Source organism: Siniperca chuatsi, linkage group LG19 (assembly GCF_020085105.1).
Source record: "Siniperca chuatsi isolate FFG_IHB_CAS linkage group LG19, ASM2008510v1, whole genome shotgun sequence".
Classification (NCBI taxonomy): domain Eukaryota; kingdom Metazoa; phylum Chordata; class Actinopteri; order Centrarchiformes; family Sinipercidae; genus Siniperca; species Siniperca chuatsi.
In genome coordinates, this window is record NC_058060.1 from 2553923 (window position 1) to 2570684 (window position 16762).

General features: G+C 40.4%; 1 protein-coding gene across 1 annotated transcript; it reads left to right on the top strand.

Moving 5' to 3' along the window:
• Window positions 1–1224: 1224 nt before the first annotated feature.
• On the top strand, window positions 1225–11653 carry LOC122866619 (holocytochrome c-type synthase). The gene is made up of 8 exons (XM_044176517.1): window positions 1225–1379; window positions 2146–2260; window positions 2377–2424; window positions 2778–2911; window positions 3577–3725; window positions 7680–7799; window positions 8091–8177; window positions 9679–11653. The coding sequence occupies exons 2-8, from the start codon at window positions 2152–2154 to the stop codon at window positions 9875–9877; spliced, it is 846 nt and encodes a 281-aa protein (XP_044032452.1). The 5' UTR covers window positions 1225–1379; window positions 2146–2151; the 3' UTR covers window positions 9878–11653.
• Window positions 11654–16762: the final 5109 nt, after the last annotated feature.

Genomic DNA, 16762 nt, shown 5'->3' on the forward strand with positions numbered 1-16762 from the left:
TGGGTCTTCGACCATTTAAACAAGTAAAACACATCATCCAAATACGTCTTCCATAAGAATATATTTTCCTTGAAGCCATGATTAGAGTAAATAAACTTCTCTTCAAATAAGCCTACATACGAGTTAGAGAAGGAGGGTGAAAATGAACTACCTATCGGCACTCCACGTTTCTGCATAAAAAAGGTAGGCTACCTTGGAACATCCAATAGTTGTGTTTTAAAATCAATTCCAAAAGAACTTTATTTGAGGGACTTCTGATAGAATTGTCTTTTGAAAGGGCCTCAATACCTCCATCATGTGGTATGGACTTACATCAAAGGACATTAAATAAAGTTCCTCCTCAGCTAAGAGAGGGTCACTGGATTCTATACTGTTTACTATGTGTCCTGCCCCCTTATTCCCTAACCACAACTCATTCCATTGCACCTAAATGTATGTACTGGTACGGTAAGAATTACTGTATGCTGTACGTTGTGGGCCGAAATCTAAAGTGTTACCCATATATGCAGTAAAATAACATTTACATCACATTTTACATACTGACAGCAGTTTGTAATCAGAAAGCTTTGTGTTCCATGGCAATCAACTATATATATATATATATATATATATATATATATATATATATTGTTTATTTTTATTTTTTTGTTTTTTTGTTATGTGCCACTATACTTATTGTAACTGTTAACTGTAATATACAGTAATTCCGTGACCAATCTAAAAAAGTGTGGTGTTTTGGCGCCCTCTAGTGGCCAGCCGCCACTACTGTTTTGTAACCCAAAAAGTAATTAGTGTAATACATCAAGTAGATATGAATTTGGTGTTGGTATTTAAAAGTAACGTTGGTTTAAAATCTTATTGTACACTTGAATCCAGTTTTTAGGGTATAGAATTATGACTTTCTGAAAACAACAGGTTATTAGACTAATAAAGCCATTATTAATCTGATCTCTGTAAACAGATATCTGCATATGAATGCTAAATCGACGTCAGACGATAGGCGATAAATTCCGAGATTGTTGCTAAACTAACAATCTTGGTCCTTAATAGGCCGTAATTATGATCTAATCGGTGTTGTATTAGAGCACAGGGAAATGAGTTTCTTTTGTTTACACGCGTATCTGATGGACAAAATATCATAAACACCACAGTCTCAAAAAACAGTATTAAAATACGACAATTATCGGCAAACCTTCAATAAGGAAGAAGGTTATTTCATTATTGTATTAGACTGCGTTCTAGCTTCAGCGTGATGACGTAATGGCTTACGAACGGCACATGTAACCCTGTGTTGCGCAACGCCTTCTGGGTAATATACAGTTTGTCCTGCACGCTGACATTGGGATAGTAACCAGACCGAAGAACGCTTCTCAAACCAGGTAAATAACCTTAGTTGTTTCTGTCGCTCTTAATATTTTTGCACCCTACTGTAGTTTATATGATTAGACAGAAACTAAAAGAGGCGTCCTGACTTTATTGTTAACTTGTCATGTTAAAAGGATGTTAGTTCTAAAAGCAAAGAAGACTGTCAACTTATCACCTATCGTTAGCATAGTTGCTAGGTATTCTGGCTAACGGTAAATGAAAGTAGCTAGTGCTAGTAGCTAGCTACTTAGCCTGTATCAGACTGATTTGGCATTTCGTTTCTTTATTATTTTCATTCGATTTGAATCGCAGAATAAATCGGAGATGTTGGAGGGGATTCAGGTGTCAAGGCTATTAGCTAGCCTTACTAAGTTAGCCATGTGTAGTTGTAACCTATGCATTAAGCTAGAAAATGTGTTGTCGAAGCTAGCTCTCGTAGCTCTGTGAGCTGAGTAATTATTTACATAAAGCAATTCCGTATCTGTATTCGTGGATGTGGTTACCAGATAATGGTGCCAAAGTAGTATTTAATGCGGGGCTGTTGTTGTGCAAGGTTTTCTATTTGTTTGTCACTCATGTATTCCAAACTGGGAGGCTGACCAAGCATTCAGGCCAGCCGTCAGTACTGGACAGGTTTAGATGCTTAGTGCTGCAGACTACATTCAGTTACTATAATGAGGTTCAGTACCTAACTCGAGTGATTCCAACTAGTTATCCATACCAGTACATCTGGCAAAGTGTGTTAACTGTCTTCTGTGTGTGTGTTTCCACATCGGACAGGGCAGGATGGGAGCCTCCTTGTCCACACCTGCTGCTCCTACAGTCAGGGCAGAGGCCATGATGGCCACCCCGCCTCAGGGCTGCCCCATGCACCAAGAAGCCCAGCCTGTCAAAGGTATTACTGCTATTACTATTATATCATTATATTATGCTATCTTATATCATATCATTTTTAATAATGGTTGTTAAAATCGTGTTAACATGTCATTTGTTTGTATCTGCCTGTCTTAGTGTCTCCACCTTCGGAGTGTCCCATGCATCAAGCTCAGCCTGTAAAAGGTATCAAGTTTCACATCAGTGCCATGCAGGCCTATTCAATTATTTGTGACGTGCCTGTACTACTTAAGCAAATACATTTCCTTGAAACACTGACAGATAAATTACAAGTTGCGATTTGTTAGCTTAAACACAATTGTCATAAAGCTTTCCTATGTTGGATTTGATTTGTTTCAATGGCTGGTGCTACTGTTCCCTGCTGTTGCCTTTTACACATTATAGAAGTTCAGCAGATTTTCTTTTCTTGACTGCTCTGTTTCACATTTCAAGGTTCATAGTTGAAATTATTGAAAGGTATAGTACTGGCCAGGTTTTTTACCCACTATGCCTCAATCGGGTGCTCTTGTTTCCTGTAGTGTCTCCTCCGTCAGAGTGTCCGATGCACCAAGCAGAGGCGGGTCCAGCTCACCAGGACCGGGCCTATGAGTTTGTGGAGTGTCCCATGAAAGCTGCAGCAGGCACGAATAGTGACATCGACCCAGCAAATATGGTACCCACACCACTGAAGTATAAGAAAAAAGGGAGCATCTGCTGGGTAGATGGGGGACGGGAGTGAGGGTATGAAAGCCAAGCAGAAAAGTAGTGTCTTTTGACTAAGGCACCATTTGAACAAATTGCAATTTACCAAACAAGATGGAACTTTTCTACCAAGAATTTTACAAGTTATGGATTATTATGGAACAGAGATGTTTGTAACTGTTAAGACTCAATCTCACAGCAGTTACCGAGCTAAAATAGCTTTAAACTGGGTGTAAACGACTACGCAATCTGTTCTGCTCTTGAAATGCATAGCAAGCTAGACATTGTATAAAAATAAATGGTTTTATAACTTAGTGTTATTGATAATGACAATATCATGCTTATAGATTGTTAAACTTCAAAACTCATTTAGTATTAAATGGCTTTGCTTCTCATTCTTAAATAGTGCTGTCTTTAAATTGGCAAGCCATAATCATGCCCACCTTAGATTTTATTCTTACTTGTAGCCTGAGTTTGGTCTCTCCTGAATGAGTTATGCATCTGTGAACTCTATTGTACTGTGTTTAAAACTTGTTTTCAGTGTCATAAACACCACAAATCCACTCTTTATTGTCACATTTTTAAAGATAGATCTAAGTGTGGATTGTACTGTCTTTAATCCCTGTGTGTGTACAGATGCCTCCTCCTAACCAAATTCCAGCTCCAGACCAGCCGTTCGACCTGTCTATCTCCAGAGAGGAGTCCACCATTCCCCGTCACAACACAGAGAAGAACTGGGTTTACCCGTCTGAGCAGATGTTCTGGAACGCCATGCTGCGGAAAGGGTCAGTCCGTCAGGGGTGCAAACTTGTCACCTTTTGGCGAGAATTGCTGTTTTGAATCCAAAATAGGTCATTTGTGTGATTCGTGTAGATCTGATGAGTTTTTGAAATGGGGAGGTGGGGGTCGTCTGCGAGGACACGAGTCAGGGGTAGGGTCCAAAATGAACTGTGGTCTAGCTGCTGATAAACCTCTGCACTGAATACTTTTAATACTTTAAGTATTTCTGATACAACGCCTTCAGAGCACCTGAAGAGTGAAGACTGAAGAGGGTCGTCTCTGGGAGGTCAGTTTTTTTTACTGCCCGCATGCCTTAAAAATCTCTTAGTGGCATTATGGCAACCTTAATTGGACTTAGGACTGTTAATTAGCTTGATAAGGTTGAGTTGTTTTGATTTAGTGAACGCTAGCATCACAATTTGGATGTAACGTTATTTCTATGGAGTCTAACGTTATCAAGCGAACTTGTTATTCCAAATTCCACTTGAAATACTGACGTAAGGGCTCTCATTTAACGTTAACATTTGGCCGACGATTACGACACAACGCAAAGTGCCAACTTAATGTTAACCGTTGCCCCTGATGGTTCCATTTTCTTCATGTTAAGATAATATTAGCAAGGCTAATACTGTTATATCCACAACGTAGTTGAACAAATTGCTTCTGGATTATTTTTGGACCATGAGACTAATTCATGAGACAACGGTGTAGACATTTAGCCTAGCTAAGAAGGATCTACGTTACTTATGATGTAGTTAAATGGAACGCCTGTTACAGTAGCCTAAATATGCCGCTTGAGAAGGGGGCCAGTGCCAAGCTCACTGACAGAAGCTGAACTGAAATGTCCTTGTGGCAGATTTTCTTTTAGTTGTAGTGGTTGTGAAATCAGTTTTATATAATGTCATATCTACGCCCTGTCTTTGAATTGACCAAACAGCAGTTGCAATAGTACAGAGCAAAATATAAACCAGACATTTTCCCTATATCCTAAAATCGACTGTTGTTGTTTGTGTTGGCCTCCACACTGCTCGGCTAGCAGCAGAATGGATTCTGCTCAGCCGCTCTGATGCACTTCTGTCACTCTGGATTTGACGTCGTTGTTGTTGTGTGTGGCTTTGCGAGTGTCGCAAAAGACACTTTGAAATCCGATTTGAGCGGCCAGAGCATCCGGACCTTCAGCGAAGGGCTCATCTGTAGAAATCCGATTGAAATCGCATTTTAAACCACCTCCAAATGTGGCTTGGATCCAATTTGCTGTCCAGACTTTGTAAAATCAATCTGGATTTGCCAAAGAACAGATTTGGGCTGGCAGTCTGAACAAGGCCTTGGATCTCTCCCTGCTCCAACACAGCTGATTTTAAATGTTCAGCTTGTTATCAAGCAGCTTCAGGAGTTCATAATAAGTTGATCATTGGAATCAGCTGTGTTGGCGCAGCGAGAGATCAAAACATGCAGGACAAGGGGTGATTCAGGAGAGGTTGGGGAAACGCTGCCCATGGGGATTCGTGTCTGTCACCTTTTTGCATCCCTGGTAGGGCTGGGTGTCGGTACGTGATACTGTTTTAAGGTATCGACCGAAATAACCCAGTACCAAGTAGTACACCAACAGCTGCACCTCCATTCGGTGGTGTCAGAGAGGAGGATGCTGGCCAAACTACATGCCATCTTGGACAGCGTCTCCCACCCGCTCCATGACGTGCTGGTCAAGCAAAGGAGTACCTTCAGCGGAAAACTCATTCCCCCAGAATGCACCACAGAGCGCCACAGGAAGTCACTCCTGCCTGTGGCCATCAGACTCTTTAACTCCTCCCTCTAAGTGTTAGTCTGTATGACCCGAAGTCATTAAACTGGACATTGATCATTAACATCTCTGCAAGATTTGAACTAATCATGCAGTATTCTCAGTTTAATACTGCTGTGCAATATACTCTGTTTTCAGTGTAATATTCCCTACTTATTGATATTTATTCATACCTCTATTTCTGCTGTGCAATATCCACCATCTAATGGACAGGGCCAGACTGCAGCGTGTCATTCGCTCAGCAGAGAAGGTGATTGGCTGCAGGACCCTGAGGCGTGCAGGAAAGATTGTGGCTGACTCCTCCCATCCAGTTTCTTTCCGTCTGCAGTAAAGCTGATTCTGATTCTAGCATCGAAGCGTCTCCAGATATCTGCAGTCGAACCTTTTTGTACCCAGATTTAGAAAAATAATTACTATACACAGCCAATACTGCAAGTGTTCTTCGATTTAATGCGACGTGTGATTGGCCCACTACCGCAGCTAGCAGCTACAGCTAGCAGCTACAGCTAGCAGCTACATACAGTCTGTGGTGGTGAGGTCGAGCTGCAATCTACTGGCAGCCTGCACACCCGGCCTGTCCGCTCTGCCTAGCCCAGAGACACTCCGGCAGCGACTCGGTGAGAGGAGCAGCAGACAGGCCGAGCAGGAGGGACTGCGACAGGCAGCACATGAAGTACTTCATTGGTATCTGTATCACTTTAAGGGTACTGGTATTAGTGCCGGTATCATCATTTTTTTTAACGATATCCAGCCTTAATCCCTGGTCCATACTGTATGGCTTTCTTATGCCAGTTCATCACCAGACGTGTGCAGAAATGTAGACTGTTGGGGTTTTCCAGTGTGTAACATCCCCTAATAATTCTAGCCGTGAAATTGAACTCTAATGGGAGAAAAAGTAGAGTTAGCCTGCCAGCCTACATGTCCAGTCAGACCTGTAGTTGTACTGTTAGATAAAAAAGAGAGGAAAGCATACTTTCAAGATTATGGTCACCATATACAGTCGAGGCCATATATTTAAATAAACCTAGGCTATCGACATTCAAACTCAATTTTTCACAACTCCACATATTTCGTGTTACCATGCATTTCTTGTGTATTATTATTATTATTATTATTATTGTATAAGTACTGTGAGAAGCTTGTGGAAGACTGCCCTAAGTGTCTGATTCAGATGAACCAGGCAATGTCACCAAATACTAACGCAGTGTATTTAAACTTTCGACCTACTGAAAATCTGTGGCCAACTTTTTTTAAATGATCTCTTATGGAAATATAGTAGATACCCTATTGACTTAATGCAAGAAATGTATGGTTACAAAATATGTTGAGTTGTGAAAAATTGAGTTTGGTCTTTAGCCTAGGTGTACACGCTTCATTATTATCTTATTTTGTTTCTGTCCATGTATTTCACCATGCACTGTATTTTATTTCTCTCTCTGTGAAGCACTTTGTACTTTGTTTTGATAAGTGCTCTATAAATAAAGATAATAATTATTATTATTATTATAATACAGGGCTGGATCAGCAGACTGACTGAGTGCACATGTGAAGGAACATATAGCAGGGCTCAAACACTGGAATAGACAAGTGTGGGTGATGCCATGGCATATGGTTTAGTGTGATTGAGGTTTTCTGTATTCAGAGACATAACATCACCTAACTGGTCTGCACAGTTTTTGTCCATTCCGCTCTTTGTCCAGTGTCGTTGGGACTTCATGACACTTCCAAACAGCAAATCTAAATAACATGGAAGGCTCTCTCTGATTTCTCATTTGTCTTCAGCATAGGAGCTACACAGTTCATTCAGAGGCTCACCTGACTAGCATGGTTTAGTTAGCAGACAGCTGTCCTGTTGTCAGTGCAAACTCTTGCACTTCAGAATTTGTTATGCAGGTGCTAAGACATAGACCTAATGCAACAGTGTTGCTAATTCAGCAGATTTCTTGGGATTTGTATGACTGTCCTCATGTTCCTTGAATTGAAAATGGTGTATTTTAAAATGAATGAATTGTTAAAACATGGATCTTTAATCGGCCTAATGCTCAGTCTGTCACACTTATTTAGATAGGAGGAGACAGCAGTGTTGATGCAGTAAAGAGACTCTGGATTGGTTCCTTGGGTGTCTTATCTGGTTTAACAGACAGTCTTTGTGCTGCAGGTGGCGCTGGCGTGACGATGACCTCGCTCCTACCGATATGACCAACATTATTAAAATCCACAACCAGAACAACGAGCAGGCCTGGCAGGAGATCCTGAAATGGGAGGCCTTGCATGCACTGTGAGTTTCCAAACTGTGGAACTGGCTTATAGAATAAATCCTACAGCTTTCCATTAATTCATAACCATTTAGAGACAAATGTAGAATTGTTCCTTTGTTCTCTGAAAGTCAGATTTTTCCTGAGTTTTACAAAGGTCACAATAACAAGCTTTCCATGAAAACAACAAACGAGAGCATCAAATAAAAATCATTATATATCTGGCAACATCAAACGACATGTTCTTGATGTACTTTTACGTGATCTGCCTGCACGTCAAAGTATTGAGTGTTTTCTCTTGTGTGTTCTTGCAGTGAATGTCCATGTGGGCCGACCTTGAAGAGGTTTGGTGGTAAAGCCAAAGAGTACTCACCCAGGGCTCGCCTCCGCCACTGGATGGGGTGAGCTCCCTCGTGCTTTATCTGCCTGAATTTCACTCCACAACTGAGTCATTTTGTAAATAGTGCGTCATTACATAATTCAGTGAAGAGAAGTTGGTATGTTCTACTTTAAATGTAGTCTTTTTCTTCATTTTACCTTAAATTTCAATCTCACATAGAATCTAAAGCTACATTGGGCAAGATTGAATGTATAACTTCAAATACAAAGAAGAGCTGCGGTACAAAGTGTCCGTTCGCTCGGACTGATTAGCTGGTAGATTGAGTCATGCCAAGCAGGCCTGTCACGGTAATTACGTCATCGATTGTACGAGAGATGAACATGACCTCCATCATTTTTGCTGACCTCGGTATAGCCCGTTGTCTCCATGCGTGTTTGTTTCTAGCGACTTTCTTGCTAGATTTAGCAACTTCTCAGGCCCTTTAAGCGACTTTATTCCTAAAAAAGTGACTAGCGACAAATTTAGCGACCCGTTCAGACCATGGAAAAGAGAAATATATGAACATATTGTAATTCATTGGCCTGCATGCTGCTCAGAGTAATCGCCGTCCTCGCCTCTCCTTGCGCCGTGTGCAGACAGTCAGCAGGTGCAGGGTTGAGCTTCTCGCTCTTCCTCTCCAGATCTCTGGATTAGAGTGAACCTATAGCTTATATTTAAATAGTTTGTTTGATCTTCTCCCTCCCTTTGTAGATTTAAAAAAAAAAAAAAAAACTTTTTTTGCTTCAAATATAAGTCCCTGTAGTGAGTTTGTGATTATTTGGCTAAAGAGTTCTCTCAACCCCCATGCTTTATGCAAATGCCAAGATAGAAAAGTGGTCGTGTGCGAGTCACGTTTTAGAGTCGTATGCTACTTTGGCTATCGCTGTGCTGCTGCTGTTCTACCGGCTTATTGCACACAGAAACGGCACGTCACTCAGGTTCCACTGGCACACACTGAGTGTAACTGACATATGTACGTCATGCTCATTGTTAGTATGCTGTTGCTGTGTGCCACATTAAAACAGCATGTTGTGGTGTTCCACAGACAGGTGGTGTTTTTCACTGGCAGTTACTGTGCAAAACTGGTAGCATACTCCATGTTATAGAACATGATTGACATACCATTGCTAAGTGCCAGCAGCCTGTAGAACAGCAGCGTAATACCGATTGTCCACAGCGGCATATCCCTCAGAATCAGCATATAACACCAAAACAAGAGTGGCATACCATCAGTCATTTGTTGTTTCGGCGCTGCTGGGTAGATTAGCCCAAATGAAATTCTGATTTCAGTGGTGATAACTGCCCAGAGGAGATGACAGTGTTAGATCTTATGTCTTTCCAGTCTTTCTGCCATTTAATTGGTAGAAAGCATCACTCTCTGTGGACAGTCAGGCATTTCTTACTACCATTAGTGGCCTCCAGTGTGCACAATTGCCCAATGCTGCTTTAAAGTACCACATACCAGCTTCCGATATCTTTTTTCAATGAATAATTTCTCTGATGCTTCTCCTTCTCCTCATTAGCTATGAGCTGCCTTTTGACCGTCACGACTGGATCATTGACCGCTGTGGGAAGGAGGTGCGCTATGTCATCGACTACTACGACGGTGAAATCAACAAAGACACCTACCAGTTTTCCATCCTGGATGTACGCCCCGCCTACGACTCTTTAGAGGCCGTCTGGGACCGCATGAAGGTGGCCTGGTGGCGCTGGACCTCCTAAAGGACTCAGACACATGCACACACACATATACTGTGTGAATTGAAACACACACATACAAGGACTGTGAAACTGGCGTTCCTCATTTCAGCTCTTTACAAGATGTGTGGTGCTGTGAAAAGAAACCATAAACAAGACTCATGAAGCAAAAGAAATGGACTTAGACTATGTTAGTTTTAGCAGAACCGCACTCAGTTAGGCTGTATGAAACTTCATATGCTGATCGTATTGATTTCAGTGGAAAATATTATTTTGGGTTTGCAATTCACAGGTCTTTAAAACAGCATGCGCATCTAAGGTAGTGGAAGTGTTTGTCAGTCCGGTCACATGTGGCTCATACTGCCTCTGGGAGTCTGACGGACTCGGGCTGCTGAGACTTAATGATGGTTTCTGTAGACTATTGTTGCTTCTGCTTAGATTTCTCATATGGCAGCTTTGAATCCAGTATCATTCTTTGGAAGCAAACATTTACACCAAACCCAAAATCCAGTGCAATGCTGCAGCTTTTTACAGTAAAGCGTATGATTAAAATTGCTCATGTTCATTTGGAATAAATATAATTTCATCTAAAGTCTATAGGAATTTAATTGTTGGTGATTATCAGACAAACTCATTTTTTTGCCTTTATTTGATAGTTGAGAAAAAGACAGAAAATGCAGGGGATGGGTGGGTATGACGGAGTCCAAGTTGTGGTTTTAGGGTGTGTGTCATAACCACTAGGCTCACTGGGACACCCCAGTTTTTAATATTTTTAAGTGAGTCTTTTCTGCCATATTTTCCTTTTGATCGGTCATGTAAATGTACTTTTAAAAAGCCTTTGAACTATGGCTTACATATTTATACACAGCCCACACACTAACATTTGTGTTTTTGTGGAAATTGTCCAAAAATGGCAATAACCTGCACTGTTAGGATTCTCCAGGCATGTTCAGAGTGGCAGTTCTGCACAGTGGCCTGACCTGCTGACTGACTCACTTTCACTAGTCTGTCCTCTCTGCCTTTGTACTGTGTGACTGCTGTCAAACTTAGGACGTGACGGGGATTCTCACTGCTATCAGATTTTCTGGTGCACAGTGATAATCCTTATTGGTGAGATGGGTTTGACAGATTACCATGACGACTGTGTAGTGGGTTATGGGTGTTTGAGTCTAGTTTGGGTAGACCTACAGGATATATAGTTATATATATTTTTTTAAGAGGACCAGGATGGATATGAGCCTCGCTAATAATCCCTGTAACTCTGTCTGCTTTTTCCCTTTCCTTCCTTGTTGGGGTTAGTTTGCCCTGACTTCTTCAGTTGGACATCAGGGGCAGATGACAGTAGCTTGTTTGGAGGTAAAATGAAAGCCATCTGACTAGGTCACATACTGTATAATCACGTTCATGCAGCATACTTCATATACTGTATTACTTTTCTATTTCATAATACAAAGAAATAAAAGCTCTGAAGTATCTCAGTTAAACCAAACGTTTATCAATAAGGTAAATCAGATGTGCTTGGGTTTCAATCTGCATTTGCTCTTGCATTGTTTAGGATATTTACAGTGTAACATTTCATCTGCAACTACATCAGAACTGTCAGTATTCTGTTTCAGCTTTGGTCATTTTTGTTGCCCTGATATTCAGAGTTTTATTTATTGTTTGAATGAGTGTAGACTTATGTGTGCAGAATCTTGATGCTTTTGTTTCCAGAAATGTCCATGTGTATCTAAAAATGATTTTACTAGCTCTGGTGGTCAACTAAACTATCAATAAAGATGGTCCTCTTCTATATAATAATATTTGCCTTTCTCTTTGAAACTTCAGTTTTTATGTACACTACATGGCCAAAACCTGGCTGCAGAGATTTGCTCCACAAGTGCATTAGTGAGTTCCAACGCTGATGTGGGGTGATCCGGTCTGGCTCACAGTTGGTGTTCCATTTCATCCCACAGGCTTTGGATGAGGTTGAGGTCAGAGCTCTGTGCAGACCAGTGAAGTTCTTCCACACCAAACCGGGAAGACGGGGACAGGGACAAACAAAAACTGTTGTATAATGTCTAAAACCAAACCATGAAAAGCAGCCACAGCCTGTCCATATAGTGTATTTTTAGCACCATCTGCTGAACATAATGCAACATTACAGTTGGTTATAATTCTATGACTACTTCAGTTTTTTGTCTTAGCTCAGCTGCCTAACAAACTAAACCAGGATTAAACAGTTTCATAAAGAAAACTCAGAGCAGATGAGAATAGACTGAAGGCCTTCCTCAGTTCTCAGTTTGCACATCCTCAATTCCTTTCCTCGCCTCCTCTGCTGGCATCTCAGGTGGAAGAGACACGAGGAGAGAGGAGCAGGAGAGGAGTCGGGCTGTCAGTGCCCGATCCGTTCTGCACATGCGCAAAGTAGGTCCTGTCAGTCAAAGAAGGTTCCTGCAAATGTGCCTGGTCAAAATACTGAAACAAAGTCTTTCAAATCAAGATAACAAAATAGTTTTTAAATCATTGTAAATTGAATAGTTCACTATTATGTAATATGGAATTCACTGAAGTTATAAAAAACCTGACACCTGTCAGTGCTCGATCCGTTCTGCACATGCGTGATTTGTACCATGCATGTGTGAACATTTTACTTGACAACCAGCGAGTTAAAAAATAAACTTTATTAACACAATATTATAGTATGAAAATACCATAACTCTATAACAGAGGATTGTGGATTTCAAAATAATTTAGTATTTTTACATTATATACTGTTTTCTATATTTACAACTTTCATAGTGACATACCATCTGGAACATGTATTTTTCATATATTGAATGAATTGAATTGAATGAACACAGAATTAAAACAAAACAGAATAAAGTTTTTTTTGTTTTTAATCACAAATGAAATATGGGTTATCTGATGATACACGGACCAAACTGTTACATTTCCAATGATTAAATACCATTTTGTTATCTTGAGTGTGAGTAGGATTTTTTATGAGCAGTCATTCACATTGCGAGCAATTCTGAAAAGGCACATTTGCGGAAAACCTTTGACTGACAGGGCCACTTTAGCGCATGGGCAGTACAGATTTGGCAGCCGGTACGGATTGGCACCATGGATGTATAATAAGAACTGGACAAGGCTCCGCCACTCAGCCTTGCAGCCAATGTTTTCCAGTGGCCACTCGCGGTATTACAATGAAAATCCCCCTGCGGCCCAAAAAGCATTTCCCCATAGGCCACCATTATAAAAGAGACGTCTTTAAAACTGTTGACAGGACACCTTGAACTGCAAACAAGGTCAATTATGACTCTTTCTATTATGATTTTCTGATCCATGGAGGTTTTATATTTGTAAAACTTTACTCGAGCCGAGAAAAGCGATTTAAAATTCTGTGACGTCATCACAATGTAAGGTCTATGGGCCGAGTGGGAATCAGAAACACTACTGCTCAGTGGGCCACATACCCCGGAAGCTATAAAACTTTTTTGGCGTATGCGCCAGGCGAGCAATTCTCATTGGACTGAATAGGTGCCATCTTGGGGTCCGGTATCCAGTTCTAATAATACATCCATTGGCAACAGGCAGAGACATCCTTGCTTTGGAGCCGTCATTTTAAATATGGCGTGCAGCACAGCTGCATCATCTGTCCATTGATTTTTTATAGCCTACCGCTGTATTTTATGATCTCTGTCGGATGAGCATAAAGGCCAAAACACACCACCAAAGTTTGGTCGCGCATTTGATCATCTTAAATACAACTTATAAAAGGAACACTTACATTTGTAGAGTCCTGCTCCCGCCATGGTTTATATTATATTATATAGCTGTGTCACGCCTCTTTTATATGTCACTGGTGCCGAAAAGACTTCCGCAAAGGCAGGGCTGGACTGGGAATGAAAAATGGACCTGGACTTTTTGACTCAGAGCAGCCCACCGAAACGCCCCCCACAACCACAGCCACACTTATATTTTCAGATTTTAATATAGAAGTATAATGTTAGTAGCATAGTATTAATTATATAATGTTAGTATATTCACATAATTTCATATAATACCACTAGTGTAATATTAATTCCAGCTGGACAATACAGCTGTTTAATTTTTGTAGGTTTTGTTGGTTTCCTTGAGCAAGAAAAATGTTAGTTATAACATACAACTAACAACTAATTTGGTAATACTATAATCATATTTTACAATATATCATATTATATCATATATAATCGTAATTGTCAATAATCATACCCATTCATGAATAACAACAAGTTAAACATTTTGAAAGTTTACATGTCAAATTTTTTTTATGTCCCGCCCCATCCAGGCTGTGATTGGTCGGTTCACGAAAAGTGACATTGACGAGCGCATTGACTTCGAAAAGTTGAACATGTTTCAACCAAAGGCACCATATATAAATAGCCAGCCAGCCAAACCCAAACCTTGCTCATCTTATCCCTGTTGTCTTCTGTCTTACGGCTTCAGCTGCAAAACCTTGACTAACAGTTGAACTGGTATCGCTGGGCTCACTGGGCTGCTCTCTGCTCTCTCGCCTCTCTGATGCCAGTGCCTTCGGACTCACTATGCTGAGATGATTGACTGGCAAGCGCACCAAGGAGTGAGGAGACGAGGAGGCACAAAATAGAGAAATGAGATGAGCCATAAGTCATGTCTGGTTTACTTCATGACTTTGAAACAAATACCTTGGACATCAATTCACATTAAAGAAATTACTTATATGACATTTAAAAACAAACCTATGATGTTTACAGCCACAAAGCATTAAACATAACATGGGTAGTTAAATATTTCAGCAACAATGAACAAAACCACTGCCATAAACAAAGCAAAAGACAACTTAAAGCAACATCTGGTGAGCTCTGACTCTGACACAAGTAGGAGTCAACTTGTTATGGTGTGGTTGTCTTAAGTGCTGAAATTTAATAAACATGTGCAAGAAGCAACATGTCATTAAACAACATTAACAACCTTAAACTAAAGTATCAAATAAGACCCCTGAAAAATTCTCATTTCCAAGAAAATAAGGTGTTGGTCTTGGTGTGTAATTTTGCAGTTAAGTAGCGTAAAGCAAATTTAAAAAAAGAAAAACAAACAAACAACAAAAAATTTATATATTTGGAGGCACATATGTGGACCACATGTCATGGGTTGAGGATTTGGTTAAGTCATTTCCTGTTTTATTTTCATATACATTCCTCTCCTCATGTGTCTTGTAGTTATACTTTCTGTCTTTGTGTGTTTTTTCTCCCCACTTTTGATTATCTGCCCTGATTAGTTTCACCTGTGCCTTGTTATCTCCCCTCATCTGAGTGTATATAGTCTCTGTGCTTCCGTTGTTTCTTTATCAGTTCGTCTTTGTCTTCACGTCAAGTGTCCCAGCCTTTGTTTTCTGCATTCATCTACTGTTTTGGATATATTCTGTTTCTCTTGACCCTGCCTGGATTTTGGACTTTGCCTGCACCTTGTCAGATTTGTTTGCTTTCTATGGACTATGCATCCTGATTGGACTGCCTGACACCTGTAAGCCTTTGTTATATTAATTTAGTTTATTAAAGTAACTGAACTGCACCTACTCTGCCTTCGTTGTCTGCGTTTGGGTCTAAACCTTTGTGTTTCCTGCTTGACTCATATAACTACACCAGTCTGGAGGGATAGTTTCCATGGTAGCTTGGGTATATTTATTGGGACATATTTATGTCTGCTTTATGAAAATTAATTTTCTAAAAAATAAACCTGATTTACTGAAATTAGCCTGGCTTAACTGACCATTTTGCTTAATGAAACACTCTGGGACCCTTTAATTATTTGGACAAAGCCTGATTCACTTATTTATCTTAAGCTAAGTTTATTCGACTTCATTACATATATTATTATATTAGTACCATGCACTGGTCAAATAGTCTGGAGCAAAACAAGGCATAGCAAAACAAGGCAAATGTAACCATATGTCTCTCTTCATAAGGGGTCAGTATTAGAGCTTACAAGGTCATGTTTTTAAGGATTTACACAAGCCTCGTATTTATATTAACTACAGTAGATTTATGAAAACTTATGTAAAAGTTTGTATGTTACCTATGAAGGTGAAAATTAGCTTTCATCAGAGGCCAAATATAATTGCTGGGGGGCCGGATTTGGCCCACAGGCTGCTACAGTGGCTTGCAAAAGTATTCATACCCCTTGAACTTTTCTACATTTTTTCATGTTACAACCACAAATGAAATTGATTTTATTGGGATTTCATGTGATAGACCAACACAAAGTGGCGCATAATTGTGAAGTGGAAGGAAAATGATATTTTCAACATTTTTTACAAATAAAACTCAAAATTGTTGCGCGCAAAGGTATTTAGCCCTCTTTACTCTGATACCCCTAAATAAAATCCAGTGCAACCAATTGCTTTCAGAAGCACCTACTTAGTAAATAGAGTCCATCTGTGTGTGATCTAATCTCAGTATAAATGCAGCTGTTCTGAGAAGGCCTCAGAGGTTTGTTAGAGAACATTAGTGAATCAACAGCACCATGAAGCCCAAGGAACACACCAGACAGATCAGGGATAAAGTTGTGGAGATGTTTAAAGCAGGGTTAGGTTATAAAAAAAAATATCCCAAGCTTTGAATATCTCACGGAGCACTGTTCAATCCATCGTCCGAAAATGGAAAGAGCATGGCACAACTGCAAACCTACCAAGAAATGGCCGTCCACCTGAACTTACAGGCCAGGCAAGGAGAGCATTGATCATAGAAGCAGGTCAATGGTCACTCTGGAGGAGCTGCAGAGATCCACAGCTCAGGTGGGAGAATCTGTCCATAGGACAACTGTTAGTCGTGCACTCCACAAATCTGGCCTTTATGGAAGCGTGCCAAGAAGAAAGCCATTGTTGGAAAAAAGCCATAAGGAGTCCCG